Below are 21,303 nucleotides of genomic sequence, written 5' to 3'. Positions count from 1 at the left end.
GCTGAAAGTTTTGATCACGCTAATGAGAAAGGGGTTCTCAGAAACCGTTTATTATATGCGGTAGAATGAATGATAATGTATAAAAGACGTGTTGTTGTTTTTTCCTCTGCTGGATTAGTCAGTGCTTTTTCTGATGGCACATACTTTGGTTTTGGAAAGAAAATTTCATCCAGCTAACAAAGAAAAGTTTCCTATCCACACTAATACCAACATCATTAAATCAACTTCTTCCTCTCTATAAATGTTTCTGAACATTTGCATTGTCATGAGTTCCTTTGATTGGATTCGTTGGGAATCTTCACAAAAATCTCAGTGACAAACCTCACAGAGATCCAAGGGATAGACAGGGAAAGAGTTCAAGTCGAGGACTGTTGCAAGTTCGTTCATGATCTGCCTTCATCCAGCCAGCTGGATCTGATTTCCCACAGACACTCCTGCTTACAAAAAAAATGGCACTTTGGCAGCTCAACTATTTTCTTTGCCCCGTTATCATTATGTTTGTTGGTTGCATTCCTGCCTCAAGAAGTGCTGCTTTTGGATGTGGCCTTTGCAACTGCATTGGGTTGTGGCCTTCAGCTCAAAACATGACCTGAAAAGATAGTCAGGAAAGTTCACACGATGACACCGAGTGCCTTGAGGGGAAAACAAACTGTAGATATGTCATGCAGAGAACTGGAGGTGAGACACGGGGGGGAAAAAAGTGTGGCAGTGTGGTCAAAAGCTAAGATCACACCAAGCCCCTGCAGCACAAATGCTGCTATCCTATTTTTGTGGACATAAAATAACAAATCCTTCTTCTGTAGAACATTATTAATACATTCTCTCCAAACAAGATTTGTGCAATAATTCATGTATCCAATAATTTATCACATGAGGAGCGTTTGTTCTGACCTCATCACTAGAGAAAATCCATATTACATTTTTCCTGTCCTTTTCAGTTTCTGCATAATTGAACTTTTATTAGAGCTTTAATGCCCAATCAAACTAACCCTTCAGAAAACATTAAAGGAGAAATAAAAGCTGACTTTTCTTGTTTAAAACTAACACACCTTGACAGACTTAGTGCTGTTTAGTGTTGTTTACCACAGCGGCACTTCACTGCTCTTTTGGCATCAGCCGTCGAGATATTAGCGGTAGATCCTTTAAGTCCCCTCCTATATGAATCTGCTGCATGAGTCTGAGTCACTTTCAAACACATCTTCTAATCAGATTGAGAACAGGGGGCTTTGCAGCGGAAAAAAAATAGCTTCGACTTTTTCCTCCTGCACCTTAAATATTCCTGAAAGAAATGCTGAGATGAGAGACTTAAATTTCGCAAAGCAGCAGCAAAGGCCTTCAAATTAAAAGAAAAGAACATACTCTTCTTAGTTATGGATTTAATTCCTCTTGACTTGATAATTGAAGTTACCATATATGCCTCACTTGATATATTTATTGTGTAGAAATTGATGTTTCAGTAATGTCAAAGCCAGTTTTGGGAAAGGCACAAATAAAAAGATTTTGATTGGGATTACGGACTGCGCCATGACAACCTGCAAATTTAAGCTGCTTTCTGATCCATTGATCTCATATTTATGGAGCTAAGAGTTAAACCGCCTTGGTAGTGTGGTATCTGACACTCAGACTTGTTCTTGAAACACAGAAATACATACATATATACTGTATGTGTGTGTGTATAACCTCTGCAACGGAAAATCTTTTTTTTTGTTTTCATAAAGCTTCTTTGTTTAGTGGTCCTATACTTCTGGAAAAAAAGTTTACGATTCATCCTCACGTACAAGTGGTGAAAATGCTTTGTTGTAAAAATAAAATAAAAATTTCACCTTCTTCAGTACAGTGTAACAAAATATGTGTGCACTGATTTAGCTCACAGCATTGCAGTCTCACTTTTTATCATAAATGATCAATGCAAAGTGCCTGACGAATGTAGATTCACAGTTATGTCCCCGCTGATTATTGCCTCCTGTTTGTGAATTATAGCAACAAGCAAGAGGGAGGCTAACTCAATGAATGCAGGCCACGACACTGAGGAGGTGAACCATAATGACTATTTGTGAGCGTCTTGATTTATCTGCAAGCTGTGCCGGAACTCGGATGTTCAGGTGGTGGAAATGGGCAGGTGAGAGCATAGTGTGGTATTTGGGTTTTGTGACTTTGCACATCTTTTGCATATTTTACAAACAACACAATAAACAGTAAAGTACGACTCCGTGAGGCATTAAACCAGAAACTAAAGCCTGATACCCCAACATGAACTCATCACAGCTTGATTGCCTTCTTAAAATACTCTTTTTCCCAACTTCTAACACATCTTTAGCAAGTAACTTCAAATATCCCGCTGTTTAAAGTGCAAGCTACCTCTTTGTTAATCAATTTACTTGTCAGTACTTATAAAAAGAATGGTTTTTACTGTACCGCTGAGCCTCATTTTATGGATCAGAATTCATTAGCATAAGCTTACGGCTCTAATGCACCGTGCATTTTGCTTAAACAATCAGTTATATCATAGTGTAAAGCCAATCACCGTAATGGCTCTCGCCCTGGGAAAACTGGACAGCCCAATCATCACCCTTCGCTGAGAGAGCCTTTTTCCATATTTGACATTTGATATGTGATTGCTGCCTCCACTCACTTCTGTTTTGATTATCCCAAAGCCTCCCACACTGTTTTAGACCGGATTGCTTGGTTTGTTGCTCTCAAATGTTTAACTGCGGCTGATATGGCTATTGAAGGCTGCCTGTGTTGTTTAGTGCTTCAGATTTTCTAAGCTAATCTTTGCGGTTGTTTTTATTTTTGGGAAAGGGCAAGGAACTCTGGGATTCCAAAACCTATTTGTTCAGCTAATTAGAAAAGATGGAGACCCCAGATTTGACAACATATTATAAACACTATTACTTTGTTTATTTAGAAGCTTCTAAACCAAACAAACAGCAGTTATTCTATTATTGCTTCTGCTTTTGTTAACAGCTGCTAAAAAAAGAGCTTTTTTATATTTTTCTCGCAAGCAAAAATGTGCCTACACAAGCACTCTGATGGTATTTAGTAAAGACGTGTGGAACACAGTAATTACAGTGCAGGACAGGTCACTAGGTCTGTGGCTAACCTCAGCTCTGAACAGCTCTGCTGGACCTCTTGGGGGGGGAAAGAAGGATGAGAGTCAGAGGCCACCTTCAGATACAAAGCAAAGAACATTAATTACTCATGGGGGGAAAACAAGAGTGCAGATTAGCCTGTAATTGGGGGGGTTTGCCTGCAAACTCTCTGAACCAGTGAGTTGACCAAAGCATCAGTGGCTGATTATAAGGATTGGGTTCTTTCATTTTAAGTTCCACACAAATAACATCCTTCAAATAAAAAGGTGTGTGGTTTGCTTTGTCCGTTTGTCAAAGTAATTACGCACTCGGTAAACGGTGTGTGATTTTATGGGTGGAAAATAGAAACGGTACAGTGAAGAGGGAGTGGGAGAAAACCACTGTGTTCACTCTGTGTGACCGCAGAACAACCTAGATACAGAAGTGAACTTTGTGTTACTCCCCTTCATGACATTTTTGCCCCAAAGTACTTCTTTAAAAGCTCTCATATTTCTTTGATTTTTCTCAGAAGAAACGTGAGCAAATGAAGACCGATTATGAACATGGAGGGTTTGTAGAAGTACAGATTTGGTAGAGCAGGGAAAACATCTGTTGTTTGGCAGGCATTTTTAAAGTAGGATATTCCAGTCTTGCATAATCTGTCACAGCTGATACTTTGATTTCCCAGAAACCAGTCTAGTTTGAAATTTTGCCACGGAGTTTCCAATACAAACACTCACTGACACGGACACAACCAGTACCATCGTATAGCCGCATGTGCATAGTGTTGAATAAAAAAAAAGAAGATAAACAACCAGAACTTCCAGGCAGATGCCTCCACCCTGTTCCAGGGGGTTTTCCCAGTTCCGACCCACAGCAAATCCCTGAAAATGGGAGGAGATAAGTTGATCCAAAAGCTGCTGTATCACTTTGAAAACCAGTCAGTCTTGACACTCAAAGAACCAATAGCTCTCAAGTTTTTGACTCAGGCACAATTCGGTGTCATATTTCTATACAGCTTTTCACCACTCAGAAAACACCTACCTATATCTGCTTTCTTTCTCTGAATATACATCTTGCGTGAGAGTCGCCGGCCAGCTGAGCAACATGTCAGAGGAGGTGAAGCCTGACAGCGTGTTGCTCTGCTCTGTCAACACAGCAGCTGTGCCACGACATGAGCTGTTGTGCATCTTCGGAACAGGGGACTTGGGGCGCTCTCTGGGTCAGCGCCTGCTCCAGTGTGGATACAAGGTGGTCTACGGCAGCCGCAGACCCGGCGGTTGTGGCCCTTTGCCTCCAGGAACTCAGGTATTTGTACAATCTCTTGCCAAACACAACCTCTATTATATGACTTTTTGATATGTGGTTGTTGGAGCTTTTGTCAAAGCTGAAATCGTGGTCGTGTATGTTAAGAAGTGATTTTAACCCTTCAGATTAGACGGCATAAAAATGATAGCAGTCTTTACCTAGTAAGATAAAATTGTGGATGAAAAAGTAAAACACACATGTGCTTATACTAAACTGCTTTAGATCATAAAAACAACACCTCAGAAGCAGTGGTTAAAAAAAACATGTTTTCATTTTTAATTGGAATGCTTTCTTCTTGTGTGTGTTTTTTTAGGTGATGAACCACGAGGCAGCAGCCCAACATGCCCATTTGATCTTTATTTGTGTTCATAGAGAACACTACGACTTTTTGGAGCCACTTGCACCACAGCTAAAAGGAAAGGTACCTTATGTCTAATAAAGTTTTTTTTCTTCCCATTCCCAACTCTGCCGCCACTGCATGCCTTTCTTTTTTCTGTCTTTTGGTTAAAAGGTGATGGTGGATGTCAGCAATAATCTCAAGAAAAATATGTACACAGACTCTAATGCAGAGTATCTGCAGAGGTAAGGACGCCATCTTAGATACTTAGAATGTCAATGATCACATCTTAATCTTTACTAATTTGAGTGTGTGTGTTTGAGTATGACAATGAAGTTTGTTTTTCTATCCAGGCTGATTCCTGGAGCTCACGTGGTGAAAGCTTTTAACACGTTGTCTGCCTGGGCCTTACAGAACGGACCTGCAGATGCTAACAGACAGGTACCGACATTTTCCCTTATTCTATACTATTATAATATTTTGATTTAAGTTATTTGGGTTTTTTGAAGATTCATATCCCACAAGAATTATCCATTAGTGACCAACAACACAAAAATGACTAGAAAACAATTTTTTTTTTACATCAAGACCTCATATTAAAGTTTTCACCCAAATTAAGATCAAATAGCGTAAGCCAAAATTGATGAATCAGACTAAAACCTGCTGTGAGTACCACCTCTGATGTTTCTTTGAATCAACTGACTCCCCAGCCTGGCTTAGATCTAAGCTTGCCATCACATGTTTTGCTGTCTCTCTGTAGTGCAAAGCTGCTGCACATGTGGGGCTCCCTGCTTTGTTTTGATGGTGTTGTGCAGTCCCAGAAGACACGATACCACACAGGATTATGCATCTTTATTTGCTGGAGTGTGTGGTATTTTGAACATAATAAGCAACATCAAAAGGGATTGCAGCATTGTTGTTGGATTATACCTGCTCTTGGTGCCTAAATTTAGTATATCTTGGAGGAAGTTACTATTAGGTTTGCCCCCTTGTATGTACAATCAAATGGAGCCTTTCATCACCACACAAGCAGATAAAAAAAACATTCTCCCGGCAATAAAATACAACATAATTCATATTTGGAGCAATTGTAGATCAGTAACAATGTTTGATGTTTTTGGGATCCAGGTGTACCTGTGTGGAAACAATGCTGAGGCTAAGCAAGCTGTGACAGAGACTGCTACCAAACTTGGTTTCAGCATTCTGGATAGAGGATCTCTGTCTGCAGCCAGAGAACTGGAGGACTTCCCCTTGCAGTTGTTCCCAGGGTGGAGGCTGCCCATCAGACTGGCCATTGGGCTCACTGCCTCTTTTTTCTTCTATTTACTCCTACGAGAAGTCATCTACTCCTACATTGTACAACAGAAGGACATGTCCTTCCGGATCATGGTGTCTTTGGCCAATAAGGTTGATGTATATCAATGTATCTTTTAAAGAAAACTTTTTTTCCTAGTTTTGAAGTGTAGCATGTAAATGTTAAAAATTGTTACTTTCATGTATCCCCTCATTTCCTTCAGGTGTTTCCCATTGTTTCTCTCATCCTGTTGTCTCTCTGTTACCTGCCTGGAATCATAGCAGCGTTCCTTCAGCTTTACAGAGGAACCAAATACAAGTCAGGGCCCAAAATGGAACAATACAAATATATTTTGATTGTCTGCATATTTATTATTTGTAATATTTCAACCTATTTGTTAATTCCCTCTTCTTTTCAGACGTTTTTCAGACTGGTTGGATCGCTGGATGCTGTGCAGGAAACAGTTGGGGCTTTTAGCTCTTGCCTTTGCCTCTCTGCACGTTCTCTACACTCTTATACTTTCCTTCAGGTATGTCACAGCTGATTGCACAAAACCTCACCATTTGACACCACCATGGCCTGGCGCACAGACACGTATTACTCCATGGGAATCATGGGATTCTGCTTTTATCTCCTGTTAGGAATAAGTTCCCTCCCTTTTGTCAGCTTACATTTTCAAATTAGTATGTTTGTGAGGCATGTTTGAATCATTTTACTGTCTCTTAGTTCATGTAGTTGAAACATGGTGAACGTTTTGATTAAACAGGCCTCTCTTTCACGTTGGAGATATTTTGGCAGTTTTTTTAGTCTACATTCTTTCTATTTCTCCTACCTAGTAAAAGCAGGCTTATTACATATACCTGCTATGGGATTACTCAATAAATTCAGACAATCACACAAATAAACAAAATTTGGAACAATTTATATCAACCAATGTCTTTTACATTTCAAAAAAAGGATGGTTTAAGACCACAAGCTAACTTGAATATTTTGAAGCTCAGTGACAAATTTGAAACCTATTTTCAATCAGCACATTGTCAATAATCTCAAAGTCCAGTGCGCTCCAGTTCAGCACATTTCCAGTTGTGAAGTGCATTTCTTCAGTGTAGTGCCGGATCTCACATGGAGAAAGGGTGTAGTCCCATATGTGGACATCAGTTAACATGCCAACAAAACTCTGGTGAATGTCAAACCCCCCACCATGGGTGTCTTGGTCCTGTGGGGTATCCAAAGTGATGAAGGATGAAAAATAGGGGTTTAATGTTTTGTGCACTGTTTGCAAATATGCAAAAACAATTGAAAAGCATTTGACAAAAATACATTTAGATTTTAAGTAATTATTACCTGTCCTAAAATAGCCTTGACTGTCCCAGTGATGGATCCAGAGATGATAAATCTTCTGATTGAAGGTAACCCATCAAACCATATCTGTACCAGTCCAGTCACAGAGTCCCATGTGGTGCAGATCGAGTGCCACATGTTTGGCTTATAGTCCCATCCTCCATATTCAACCCTTTCACTTTTGACATGGGGATCTATCTCTTGGTTCTGCCATAAAATCAGGAAAGCGCTGGTGTCAAAGGGAGTTGCCAAAGAAAAAAAGGTGTGGTCTCTCTTGAGGTCTGTGAAAGATCTGTTGGAGGAGACAAAAACATAAGTTGCTAAATTCAAATCAAATCAAATCATGCAAATGCATTACATTTAAACATAATCAAATTTAAAAACAAAAGGACAAGACAAAGAAATATTTTGTCTAAAACCTGCACAATACCCCCCCCACACACACACACACCATGATAAAAAGAAAGATAAAATGATGCAATGTAGAAGCGTGGCTTTGTACTGAACTGGGGAAATGATGTTTTGGGGACATGTCCACCTCAGTGACCCCCCACTCAAGCTCACAGAATACACTACAACAGCACCCCCAGATCTAAACAAAGAGCCAGACCAAAATATGACGGGTTAATGTGAAGTTCATAGATTTACCTGTGACAGACAGTTACAGCGTTGTAATCCTGTTTAATTGGGTTCAGCCTCACGTGAGCTGTGTCTGTTTCTCTGGGAAAGGTAAACACTTTTCCGGAAAGATCTAGAAAAAGACAGCAAATGACAAAATGGACAAAAACCCTCTTCAACTTCCTCTTCCTGTTCTCTAAATTCTGAAAACTAACCACAAAACCTTAAGTGGCTTCAGACATAGGACACTATGTACAGAAAATGAACAATGTTTTTATCATTTATTTATTATAGTTTCATCTATATGGTCAACAAAAATAACATAACCAACCTTGAATCTCTGCAGATACTGTTCCCATGACCATAAGGAAAAGCAACAACTTCATCTGTTGGAGAAAAGTAAAACATAACATAACATAAAAAAGTGGCACAGAGAGTCCTGCACTGTGTGACAAACTAAAATTTGAAACAATACAAGTAAAATATGGAAGGAAATAATAAATGTTTAAAAAATAAACATCTTTTAATGTAATAAAATGAATCATATCCATCCACATTAAGTGCCGCAATCTTGCCTTGAATGATCTTCAAGCTTTGCTATCTGTGAAGGTTCTGAGCTTTTGTACTCTCAGTCTTCTATTTTTATCACTTCTCTTTCACGTACCCCTTTCAGTTCTCCTTTTTTTTCCCTTTTTTGAGCCCTTAAACTTTCTTTTCCTAACAGACATTTGTTTTTTATCAAAAAGATTTATCCTCTGCCATAATTATAGGAATGGATAGAAACCAAAGTTGTTTAATTTGATCTTAAGTACAATTGGTAATCAGTGCAACATGAGAAATAGTTATGTTGTCAACTCCAGTCCTCATTATTACTCTTTACAAGTTCTGTTGTTGCATGATCTAAATCTTCTTCCGCCTGCATGAGTAGAGCAGGGATCCAAGCCAATATGGTGAAGCACAGAGGTGAAGAAGAGGAAGAAAAGAAAAGAAAAATGTGCATTTCAGTTTCTTCCACTCCACTTTTAACACCTATTGATGCAAATATGCATCGAACAACTTCAGCTCCAAAATTATTTTCATTTAGCATCTACAAAAAAAACCAAAACATGAGTGACATTTTGAGTTTTTTAGAGGAAATAAGTTCATCATGGGGTTAAGGGCCAGACAATGCCAAAGCTTCATTCCTAGTGGAAAGGATTGGAGAAGGGCTGGTGAAACCGTCTTGAATGCAGAGTAATAGACATCTTTGAATTTATAGGCAAAATATGTTTGTGATTGGCCGTAAAGATACTGGACAATTTAGCTACTGGTTCAGTATGAAAGTGTTACGAGTGGTATGTGTAAAACGTAGCCCAAAGTTCATGGAGGTATGCTGGATCTGCTTCATTAAAATTACTCCAGTGTCAAATTATGATTGACATGTGTTTTTTACAAGCAAAAAGAACCATTGCAATGTTTTGGAGAAGAACCTGTAGGCCCAAGTTGACTCACTGGGGGAAACAGATGCTCATAGTTTTTCCATTAGAAAGAATGATATGTATTAGGAAAGGAAAGTTGGAACTGTTCGAAGACATGTGGGGTCCTCTAAAAGGTTTTGTGAGGAGTCTTAATTTGGAGAATGGATCTGTGGATGACCAAGACGAACTAAGAATACTCTGTAAACCTTCACTATTTAAAAAAAAAAATGCAGTTGTATTTGAAAAATGTATCAAAAGATGGCTTTCCTTTAATTTCCTGATTAGTAGAGGTTGATCTGTTTTTTGTTCTTCTTGTTATTGCTTAGTTTTTTTTTCTCTGTTATATTTTATTTATTCTATTTTATTTCACATGTACACATTGGGTGTAAAGCTTGTGATTATGTTTGATAATGTACCAAAAATTAAACTAAAAACAATATTACAAATAAAAAATTACTCCAGTGCTTTACAATTCTATGGATTTCTGGCATAAACTTTTTGCTTTGTTTTGTTTTGTTCCCAGGTACTACGTGAGATACCGGCTTGCAGCTCACACTATCTCCCAGGTAGGGAACCTTACAAACTTGTATTAACCTATAAAAAACATCTTTTTAATGTTTTTTTTACTTGTATACAAAAAAACTAAACATAAATTATCACTCTCTTTTTGTTTTCCAATAAAGATAAGGGAGAACAAAACCTCACCATTTGACACCACCATGGCCTGGCGCACAGACACGTATTACTCCATGGGAATCATGGGATTCTGCTTTTATCTCCTGTTAGGAATAAGTTCTCTCCCTTCTGTCAGCAACGCTCTCAGCTGGAGAGAGTTCAGCTTCATTCAGGTAAATACCGTTTTTCTGAGTCACATAAGTTTTAAGTGTTCTGGAGTATTTTAGTCACATGTAGAAATTACGGACTCACATCTTATTTTGAAGTTGTGCAGCCCAGCGCAGTTCACTTCAATCCCTGTAATGTGTTGACTTAATGAAACAACACAAGCCACATTTGCGGAAGTCTAAATGTGGAATAGTCCTGAGGTTTTGGAGTAGTGGTGTCCAAAATAAGAATCACTCGTGTGTTTCTCTGTTGTTTTTATTTTATTTTCTATTTTTTTACAAGGATTCTTGAAAGAGATAATATCATGTTTGGAACTGTTTTCAGAACACCTAGTGGGAAGTTATTTTCTAAATTACCTAGTGGGCATTTTAGGAGCACATTAAATGAGCATAAAATAACAAAAAGTGAAATAAAGGACACACGGTAACATAAAGTGCAAGGCCCAAGAGCACAACTGGAGCTACAGGGCACCTGTGTCACGCACCGCAGCCACATTCCCATCAGGAGATGCTCATCAACAGCCCCCTGAATTATTCATTCATTCATTTGTTTTCCATACAAGCTTAATCCTGTTCAGGGTCATGGCAGCAGAGGGATTAATTATTCATCCAACTACAATATCATGACTTTGGGAAGAGGGGTTGACACAGACAGAAATCAAAATATTGCTCAGCTTGAGCAAGAAAGATGAATATTTCTAAATTTTTCCACCAGGTTTTAGGAAAAGCGAACGCTGTGGAAAAATAATGATCTTGTCAGGGGTTTAATAACAGCTCAGTGATGTGCTAAAAAGAAAAAAAATAAACAGATTGAAAAAGAAGAATCTTGGGGTTTGATTATCTTCCCAACTTCTCTAATATTTCTGTGGTTGTTCGCTCGCATGTGTTGTCTCCCTGTTTCCCTAAGCTGACCACTCAGACAGGAAATGAGCCCCACCACACATTCATAAATGTATCTGGGTCATGTCACGCAAATGTTCTCACCCTCCCCCCTCTCCAGTCCAAATTAGAGCAGCGCTTTAAATGTTAAGTTATTCATCAAATGTAATTTGGCAGCATACATTACCCTTGAAAACAATATTAAGGTTTTCTTTGTGCGCACACACACCTAAAAGTGATGACCGGACACACACTTGCATTATGTAGAGATGGAGTTATAGAAAAGAAATGAGTATGCTCTAAGATAAGATGGAGTCTACCCACATGCATTTAGAGAGCTTTTTTTCCTGCTAAAGGTCAGTTACATTTTTGAGCTCTTGACCTATTCTGAAAAGTTCAGAAGTTTATAGTCATATTTTGTTGGGATGTCATCAGGATATTTATATAATTGTGTTTACATGTTTTTTTTTCCAGTCCAAGCTGGGATACATCACATTGTTCTTCTGCACCTTTCACACTTACCTGTACGGTTGGGACAGATTCCTCTACCCCTCTACCTACAAGTGGTTCAGTCCTCCTGGATACATGCTTTCACTGGTGGTTCCCACAGTGGTGCTGGTTCTCAAACTGTTGCTCCTCCTGCCCTGTGTGGACAGAAGCCTCACTCGAATTCGACAGGGCTGGGAGAGGACTGATCCTGAAGAAGAAAGCACAAAATCACTGCTTCGGTAGAGCCGTCACAATCACAAATTCAGTATATATAAACCGAAAACACAAAAACAAAGTGATTTTATTTTTAATAGATTTGTACACCTACACAGCTACATATTCATAATGCCAAAGAGAGTCAAGTCCTTTTAAACCACAATAAGGCACCTGATTTACATTATACTACAGTGCTTCTTGTATTTGTTTTGTATCCCTTATTTTGTAAATTTCATCATTTTTTTCTTCTTAAATTGTATAACCAGTTTAACACATGTAAAAAACAAAGACTAAAGATATCTATAAGTCTGCAGAGCTCTGTCTTTCTTTTCTTTTTTTCGCCAATCCCAAATCTCTTTTTATCTGGATGTTCAGTCCAATGTGATCATTTCCCCTGAGTTGAGTGTGCTCTGGTTAATTATCTGCACAATCCCTCTCCAGACTCCATTTCTTTCAGCTGAGCATTTTCAGAAACATGTGCTGTGAACAACCATTTTAGATATTAAAGCCTATAGAAAACTTGTTATTTAATTGTTTTTAAATATTTAATAATAGAAATTAGGAAGTGACAATTTGGTTTTTTAAAGAAAATAAGTCTATTTCAAAACAGAATGTTTTTTAATTTTTATTTGCATAAATCTTTATTTTAAACTGCCTTAATGCTTTTTAGTTGTAATAATGTTTTGGTATATGTTTAATTGTATACATGCTGTGCTTTCCTTGTTTATTTAATTTTTAATGCAGACAAAAGTCACTGTTAACATTTGTTATTTACTACTACTTTATAGACTAGTTTTAATTTTTCCACTGCAATTAACCAAATAATTTAAACAAATTACTTTGAAATTTGTCCTGTGATTTAAACAAACTTTGCTCAAAACAGCCAATGGATAAATTATAGTAGATTATCAGCCAGAATAATGCTTCATTAGCTCCTTTAACAAACTAAGAAGACTTCAGCCTTCTGTAGAATATTGTTCATGCAGCACACATCTGACTTTGTGGTTAGAAAAATCCTTTTTTAAAACCTTTATTGCTGGTTGGAAAGCAGGACAATCTTTGATGCAGAAAGCCCTTTGGGATAAACCCAAGAGCAGACAAGCCCATTGTTTGAGTTGATTCCCTTATCTTTAGAACACCTTTGTTGAAGAAATGTAATACTAAAATAAAAAATGAAAGGGCACAAAAAATGAACAATATCACATGTTTGAACTTTTACTCTAGAGCTTTTTCTTTACAGCAAAGCTGAGGTTCACAGGAAGCTCTCTTGGGAAGCCAAAAGGGCTGAACGATTGTCATTGTCAGTAATGTGTTAAAGTGGAGGGTGCTGGACAAAGACATAACTTGACTTCCATGACAAAAAAAAAGTGTTACAGCTATTTCTTTCCACATTCTTGCATTTTCTTTTATCACTCTTTGTGACACAAAAAGACCTTGAAATAATACAAAGAAGAACATTCTCAAGCCAAAGAGTGTTTGCTCTTCCTTGAATTGTATTGTAATTTCAGTGAATTTTGCAGAATAATTACCAGATTCCCGCCTGTGATATGCTGAAGGCAGAGAGTTAGTAATAAAGTCTATTTGTCCCTTCACAGGGTCACAAGTAAAGAGTCTGACAATGGACTTAGCACTAAAAATCCTCCTTTGCCACTGGAATGACAATTGCTTTCCCCCCCCATTCTTAGCAGTTATAATCTTTGTGTTTTTTTCAAACTGTACTTGACCAGACATAGTTATTATGGTTTCATACTGCAACAGTTTTAAAAAGCACCGAATTACTAGTGCACCTTTGTTGTAGTGTAAAAAAATAGACTAGTGGTGGCTTTTATTAACCACTAATTCCCACCTGTGCTATAACTAACAATTATGTTCGCTTACATTGCTCAATTATGCAATTCAGCAACCTAAAATCCTCCTCAACTGTCTTTAGCAAAAATAATGTCTTTTTTGGCTATCCTGCTTTTACAATGATTCAGTTCTTTCAGTTTTCAGTGACTGTGTTGTTACTCACACGTGGAAGGGCTTCCCTAAAGACCTGAGAACTTTTCAAGAGTTTATAGCTCTTATTGCATGTATATATGCTTTTTAGTAATTTACTTATTTGACTTAGTGGATCAGGCGGTTGAGCAGGTCGTCCAAGTGTCGGCGGTTAGATCCCGGCTCCCTCCAGTTAACTGTTTTTGGGTCTTTGGACAAGAAACTTCCCCCTCCCTGCCTCCAGTGTTTATCCATTGGTGTGTGTCATGGTTTGGGTTTTTTCCCTTAGGTTTTTTACTCCATTTGTCATGATTTGAGTTCTGTTTCCTGTTTTATTTTGAAGGTTTCTTGCATGTTATGGTTTTCAGTTTTACTTCCCTGGTTCCAATCTCTCCTGATCGTTGTCACCTGTGTCTTGTCAGTCCTGTCTGTATATACTGTAAGTCTTGTCTCTGCCTTCCTCTTGGGCTGGTCCATACTGTCTCTTCCATGACCGGCATTTCCCTGTCCGTCTTCCCACAGTTAGTTTTGTTTTGTTTCCCTAATCTGCAGCGCTTTTTGTTAAGAACAAATCCCTTGCCATGGAACTGTGTGCTTCCCGTCTCTGCATTTTGGGTCCTTCATGCTCTCCAGCCCTCCCCACCTCAAAGTGTGAATTTGTAGGAATGTCCCGGTGATGGTCAGAGGGGGCCGTATGGCGCGAACTGGCATCACCAAGTATGAATGAGGAGTGAATGAATAATGGACACATTGTAAACACTTTGAGCGTCTGAAAAAGCGCAGATATATTCAATAATTTTATATTATATCATTATTATTATTAGCTATCTCATGCTAACATATGGACCAGGGAGGAGCAGCATGGACAACTGTGTTGGGGGAAAATATGGGTGACGATAAGTAATTGCCTTCTTGTTTTGTCAGCCACTTGCTAAAAGAACCCTGGCTTTTCATCTGCCAAATCAGTAGATGGTTTTATTGGTGGGTTAGTCTTTAGGGGCTGAAGCTTTAGCTCCATCCACCTGTGCTTCATCAGCAGCTGATGAAACACAGGTGGCGCTAATCAAGCAAAGTCAGACAGAGGCAGATCGAGAGTGAAAGTCAAAGCAATACTGACAGACAAGGAGATGCAAGGACAATAATATTGTAGTTCCTAATAAATTATACTTTAAAAACTCTCACAATATAAAAGTTAAACTTGTTTGATGAAGCTTTAGCCAGAGAAAGTGGACATTCCTTTAGTTGTGTCCACTGACGGACTCAGCAAATTGGGGGCTACAGGGGAACAAAAACATGGGGCCTAGGGGTGTAACAATTAACTAATTAATCAATAAATCAATTTCTATACATAGGAACAAACTAGATCAATCTGTCTGAGGCAAAATCTAATTGAACCGACCACTAACATTGGATTGAATTGTGGTTAAAATGGGGGCCTCTGCAGCGGTTGTTTTACTATGTATTTTTTTAATTCTTCCTTGGGGTAAAATGTATATTGAGTACAGGTAACTTGTCCACTGGTCCACTTTTAAGCATCATTTACACCGTCCTCAGGAACGAATGTTCAAGCGACCATTTTAATGAACAATCTTTATAAACGCACATCTATGAACTTTTTGGTCTTCCATTCTAACGTTCACGCATTGCTAAGCCCATTTTCATGACTTATTTTGGGCTTTAAAAACTTATGGCCATTGAAATGTTTAACCAGGTCAAACTTTAATGCTCTGTTTTTTTGCAGAGACTTCAGGAAAATGTCTTTGTTATTGTGTCTTTTGGAAGTGTAGATTCGGACAGCACTACAAAATGGTGAATGCACAACACAGTAAAGTGCATTATGTGTAGAGAGTAGTGAAAGAATTCGGACACAACCATATTCATTTCTCTCTGCTCGCTAGCTTGCTGTTGACAGAATCGTCCATTGTTGCAGAGGGATGAGAGAGGACATGAAACTTTCACATAAGCAGTCTTTTGCCATTTCATTGATTTGTGTTTGTTTATTTGAGAAAGTTAAAAAATAATAGCAAATTATTTTAGACATTTTTATTAGGTGTTCAGTTCGGAGGCCTCAAAGGGCCCAGACAATTGCCTACCTTTGCGTAATGGTAAGTCCACCCTGGTTGTGCCAACACTTGAAGGGCTGTGTGATGCCCTTAACTGTCATTTTCTTGATGTCCAAGCAGGCATTTGTCTTCCAAATTCCATGTTTTCTGTCATCATATAATCTCTCACTCTTTCTAGTCCTCTCTGGTGCAAAACTTTTAGCAGCCAGTGACTCTTATTTTCAATCGCGTTTCTTTCATTTTAGTATAAATCATTTATTTTCAATGCAGCCTTACTCATGTTTAACATGCTGGAAAGCACCAAAAGGTTTTCTCGCTTAATTTAACAATTATGTCATTAAACACATTTTTGATGATTTGATCCTTATTAAAGAAATTTACAGTAATCAAGTAGAATGTAATATTTTTATTCTTCTTTTGCTTTCTGAGATTCTTGAAGCCCTATCCTTAAATCAAATGGATATTACCAGTTTTTTCTCAGCTGTGGTCTCGTCCATTCGACTTTATTAGCCAGAGACCTCAGAGTTCCCATGACAATCAAGAAAAGAAATCGTTTGAGCTGCCTGCTCCTTGCTCTCCATTTTACTTTAGCCATACACCTAGTACATCTTCTCTTCTATTCATCTGGGATGTAGGGTCTTATACCAAGCAGTAGTCAGGCTTGAAAAAAGCAATCACCTGCTCCCTCAAGTAAGAAGCTCTTTTACTGGTAACCCACTTGATAAAGAATATGAGAAGTATCAGCTGATTTTATACCTTCAGGAGTACAACATTTAAACAAAATCTACAGTTTTATCAGTACATAAACACAAAATCTATCATACTGGCATAGATTTACTAGTGCAAAGTGTTTGTTTTCAGAAAGCCAAGATCTCTGTACAAAAACATTAGTAATGTAAAAGACAAATTGCTGCCTGTATATATGATTTATCAACAGATGCAAAATAAGTACATAACTAAAGACTGAAAAAAATGGAGACAAATGAAACTCATGAAAGGTTCAGAAACCCCTAATGTTTTCGCTTCAAACTGCCACGTATGCTGATTTTTTTTCAATGTGGCAAAAGGTAAAATCTTTATTCTGAAAAACAAAAGTCTGTCAGGAAAAGTCAGTTTAAGGGCTCATAAAAGATGGAAAAAAAGGAGAACTGAAAGAAGGAAGTGAAAAAAGAAGGGATAGAAATGCAAGAGCGATTGAGTGAAAAACTTAAGACCCTTCAGCGACGGCACAGCTCGATGATCATTCAAGGTAAGATTCCAGCAATCAATATGGACGGATATGATTTATTTTATTAAATGTATGTTTTATTTTTCCATTGTTGTCCTGCTTTTTATTTAGTTGTATGTTTTACTTTCTCCAACAGATGAAGTTGTTTCTTTTACTTGTGGTCATGGGAACAGTATCTGCAGAGATTCAAGGTCGGTTTTGTTCGTGTTTTTTTTTTCTTCCCCCATATTGATACAATTATAATGGCTCTCTTAACTTTTTAGTTGGTCCACTTGAAACAGTATGACGTGAATAAAACATTGATTTTTAAAATTTAAATTAGCTTTTATAGTATCCTAGGATAAGTAATAACTGGGCAAAACATTAACAATAAAAATGAAAAAAAAAATCAGTTTTTGATTAAATATTTAGGTTAATTTCTGTATTTTTAAATGACATGAGACATGTATCACACTTTTAGTTTGACCAGTATCTACGTTTATTTTACTCATGAGAACCCATTGCTTAATCCAACGAAACCCATTTCAAGAATGTTGTTCAGTTGAACAGAATTCAAACTATTGTCAGAAGCAACTTTAAGCTTAATTTTTAGTGTTCATAATTAATTGATTACTGTATTAAGACCCTGAAAAGGATTTTTTTAGATTTTAAGAGAAAAAAACATGAAGATCAGGAAGAGGGGAAAGAGGAAGTTGAAGAGGGTTTTTGTCCATTTTGTCTTTTGCTCTTTTCTTTCCAGATCTTTCAGGAAAAATGTTAACCTTCCCCCAGCAAACCAAAACAGCTCATGCAAAGCTGAGGCCAATTAAACAGGGTTACAACACTGTAACTGTCTGTCACAGGTAAATCTATGAACTTCACATGTACCTGTTATATTTTAGTAACTTATAGTTTTGTCTCCCCCAACAGATCATTTACAGACATTAAGAGAGACCACGCCCTCTTTTCTTTATCCACACCCTCTTCTCCCAACTCCTTCCTGATTTTCTGGCAGAATACAAACGGTCAAATACAACCCCATGTCAGAGAAGGAAAGGCTGATTATGGAGGATGGGACTACAAGCCAAACATGTGGCACTCCGTCTGCACCACATGGGACTCTGTGACTGGACTGGTACAGATATGGTTTGATGGGTTACCTTCAATCAGAAAATATGTCACCACTGGATCCATCACCGGGTTAGCCGTGGCTATTTTAGGACAGGTAACACTTACACAAAACCTACATGGTCTTTGTTAACAGCTTGACAGTTATTTTGCATACCTGTGTACACTCATCAGAACATTAAACCTTTGTTTTTCCTCTTTTATCACTTTGGATACCCCACAGGAGCAAGACAGCCATGGTGGGGGGTTTGACATTAACCAGAGTTTTGTTGGCATGATAACTGATGTCCACATGTGGGACTACACCCTATCTCCATGTGAGATCCAGCACTACATGGGTGAACTGAGCTTCACTCCAGGAAATGTGCTGAACTGGAGTGCACTAGATTTTGAGATTATTGGCAATGTGCTGACTGAAAATAAAATTACAGTTTGTCACTGAACCTCAAAATAATCAAGTTGTCGTACAATCTTAAATGATCCTTGTTTGGAAAAAAAAAAGAAATGGATTAACATAATTCTTCCAAATGTTGTTTATTGACTTAATTGTCAGAGTTTTGGATAATCACATACTGCAACAGTTGCAATTCCTTGTATTTTGCATCATAAAGATTTTTCTTAAACTGAAATTTGTTATCTAAAGTTTTTTCCCCATTTTGGTAACCTCCGTTAGGAATATTCACAGCATATCATCCTTTATTTGGCTTCTGTTTTATGAAAGATGCCTCTCCTGACCCAAATGTCTGCATTTACCCGGACTTGGGACAAGCACCTAAACACTGAAGTCCCCTAATGCAGTTGTTGTAATTTGAACACTTTGTAGACCCTATCAGTCTCCATTCAAAGACCAACCCCACACAGCCTTTCTTGGATTAGGAGTTTAGACACAATTTGGATGGTGGCAGACTGACTGTTTAAAATTTATTTGTACAAGCAAAAAAAAATACAGAATAATTAAGAAAATTGTGTATATTACACAAACTGTACTCTTTATTTTGCTTAGCATCATAAAATAAGGGTTCAGACTTATTTTTTTGCATGGTACTCACTTTTTCTGAACCATCTATTTTAACAAGATGTAAATGCATCCCACTGTATTTGGGTGTCTGAAGCACACCCATTTTTAGGTCTCAGGACCCGTATTGGCGGATTTAACAACAATGTTGGTTGGCTGTTTGTGTAATTCTCAGCACAATTGTTGCAACATAGGATAAATCAGTTTTTTAATCATCTCTGATAACTTCTTGTAGGATCAGAATAGCTGTGGGAGCTGACAGTAATCATCCCTTTAATGAAATGATTACAATTCAGAAATTTCAAAACCATTAAAATTATTTTGTGCTTTTCAATTGTTTCTATTCACATCTATACCAAATCCAAGTTACTAATGGATGTGGTACTTAAATTTTCTGTTTCTTCATGAGTTATTATACTACTTGTGTGCTTTTTAAACAAACAAATAAAAGTAATACTTTTAAAAAGAACATTTAGTATGACCGCTAAAAAGATGTACATAAATAGCTATGAAAAAAATAAATAAAGAAAAACACAGTTAAGACAGTTATAAAATGAAAGCAGTAAAAACATAAAAATAAAAAACAACAGCAGAGCAGTTATACATCATGTCAAATGCTTGTATAAAAAGGTTTTAGGACATGTTTTAAAATGGACAGTAGATACGTTTGGCCAACATTCAGGGATATAGAATTCTGCTGTTCAGATAGAAAAAGGTTGTTTTCCCTCCTGGACCTCCGTACTCAAAGGAGAAGCTGAGCTGAGGCAACATATGTGGGAAAGGAGAAGCTCAGGGAGGGACTGCTGGGCAAGAAGGATTTCAAAACAAATACGATTTCTAAAATGAACTCTAAAATGCACAGCCAGTCAGGAGGGAGGTCAAGATTGCCATAAAATAGTTTACTCCAACCAAACACCATCACTTTACCCTAATCATTTAAACTTAAAAAAAATGTAGTGTCAACAGATCTTTAATTTCGTGAGAAAATGACTTTGTTGAGTTGTTTAAACTCGACCTTCTCAGAGCAGTGCAAATTACTTGATACATAAATATAAATATAACAATGTGTTAATGAAAATTAGATTTAATAATGCATGCAAATCATTATGTGTAGTCCACATAGCAGAAACATTTTAATGACAGGCATAGAAAGTTGTTTTATTATTCGACATGATAGAGGATCTAAGAGACGAGCTGATGGTTTAGCAGTAATTGCACTGACATTAGTTCAGTTAGGTCAGCGGAACAGAAAGGTCACACTATTCTACATCGCTTAGTGATGAATGGTGCAGAAGTCATTTCTACATGTGTGTGCAAATTGGAACTTTTTTTTCTGCTGGATGAACATCAGTTATTAAAAAAAGGAAAATACAGCTACTTAGTGATGAATAGCTGTAGTTTGCTAATTAGTGCTGTAATTCCAATACCCCAAAGGTCTGGTATGCTTGACAAGTTTGATTGCTTTATTTTATCCTTGGGTATGACTTGGTTTTGCTGTGACTTAAGACGAGGACCATAGTACAATTCAGCCGAAACCCTGGACGGACATCTGCGCACATCAGCGAATGACGAAAGCAAGAAACACACATGAATTACGTATGTCAAACATGTATCTCGGAAGACTGAATTTTCATACGTGGAAAATGCACAGATGGTACATATGACGGCAGTACTCTGAATAAAATTCAATAAAGCGCAGGTTTACATGTTCCTCGCATGGTTAATTTGTACTTCTTCTGTGGTTTTAACGTGGTTCTTATGTGAAACATCTTTCAAAATGTCAAGTGAAGAACCACAACTTCTCTCACTTTTTCCAAGATATTCACGTATGACCTGTTTTTATCTGAGGACAATGCAACACTTTATGTAGCGGAAGTGTGACCTGGACCTTTATATGAACAGCTATTAACAGCCAGGGATCATTATAGAAACCTGAACTTGGTGTGACTGTGTTAGCGGAAAACCAAATATTTTGGAATTTCATAGAAATTCAGAAATTTCCATTTTAATGGAAGTCTCAGTGTGGAAAAAAAAAGGTAAAGACCAACTAAATGCCATAGG

At 37.6% G+C, this 21,303-nt stretch overlaps 3 protein-coding genes across 4 annotated transcripts; 2 read left to right on the top strand and 1 right to left on the bottom strand.

Annotated features, from left to right (window-relative positions):
* Positions 1 to 3,994: 3,994 nt before the first annotated feature.
* Positions 3,995 to 12,167, top strand: steap4 (STEAP4 metalloreductase). Its single transcript, XM_004077856.4, has 10 exons — positions 3,995 to 4,379; positions 4,693 to 4,800; positions 4,891 to 4,961; positions 5,070 to 5,157; positions 5,845 to 6,123; positions 6,234 to 6,328; positions 6,429 to 6,539; positions 9,950 to 9,992; positions 10,110 to 10,274; positions 11,622 to 12,167. Exons 1-10 carry the CDS (start codon positions 4,179 to 4,181, stop codon positions 11,877 to 11,879), a joined length of 1,419 nt encoding a protein of 472 aa, XP_004077904.1. The 5' UTR covers positions 3,995 to 4,178; the 3' UTR covers positions 11,880 to 12,167.
* LOC101165585 (C-reactive protein) lies at positions 6,911 to 8,866 on the bottom strand. Of its 2 annotated transcripts, XM_004077857.4 has the most exons (5): positions 8,545 to 8,866; positions 8,301 to 8,355; positions 8,000 to 8,102; positions 7,355 to 7,643; positions 7,008 to 7,226 (listed from the first exon to the last, which is right to left on the bottom strand). In XM_004077857.4, the coding sequence occupies exons 2-5, from the start codon at positions 8,353 to 8,355 to the stop codon at positions 7,008 to 7,010; spliced, it is 666 nt and encodes a 221-aa protein (XP_004077905.1). In that variant the 5' UTR covers positions 8,545 to 8,866. The 2 variants fall into 2 exon arrangements, with proteins under 2 accessions (XP_020565819.1, XP_004077905.1); XM_020710160.2 differs by having other exon boundaries at positions 6,911 to 7,226; positions 8,301 to 8,866.
* Positions 12,168 to 17,066: 4,899 nt separating the features above from the next.
* LOC101165093 (C-reactive protein) lies at positions 17,067 to 18,856 on the top strand. The gene is made up of 5 exons (XM_004077855.4): positions 17,067 to 17,141; positions 17,257 to 17,311; positions 17,860 to 17,962; positions 18,030 to 18,324; positions 18,451 to 18,856. Exons 2-5 carry the CDS (start codon positions 17,257 to 17,259, stop codon positions 18,667 to 18,669), a joined length of 672 nt encoding a protein of 223 aa, XP_004077903.1. The 5' UTR covers positions 17,067 to 17,141; the 3' UTR covers positions 18,670 to 18,856.
* Positions 18,857 to 21,303: the final 2,447 nt, after the last annotated feature.

This window comes from Oryzias latipes, chromosome 16, assembly GCF_002234675.1.
Source record: "Oryzias latipes chromosome 16, ASM223467v1".
NCBI lineage: Eukaryota > Metazoa > Chordata > Actinopteri > Beloniformes > Adrianichthyidae > Oryzias > Oryzias latipes.
The sequence above is the reverse complement of the archived record's forward strand: the minus strand, read 5'-3'. Positions and strand labels throughout refer to the sequence as shown.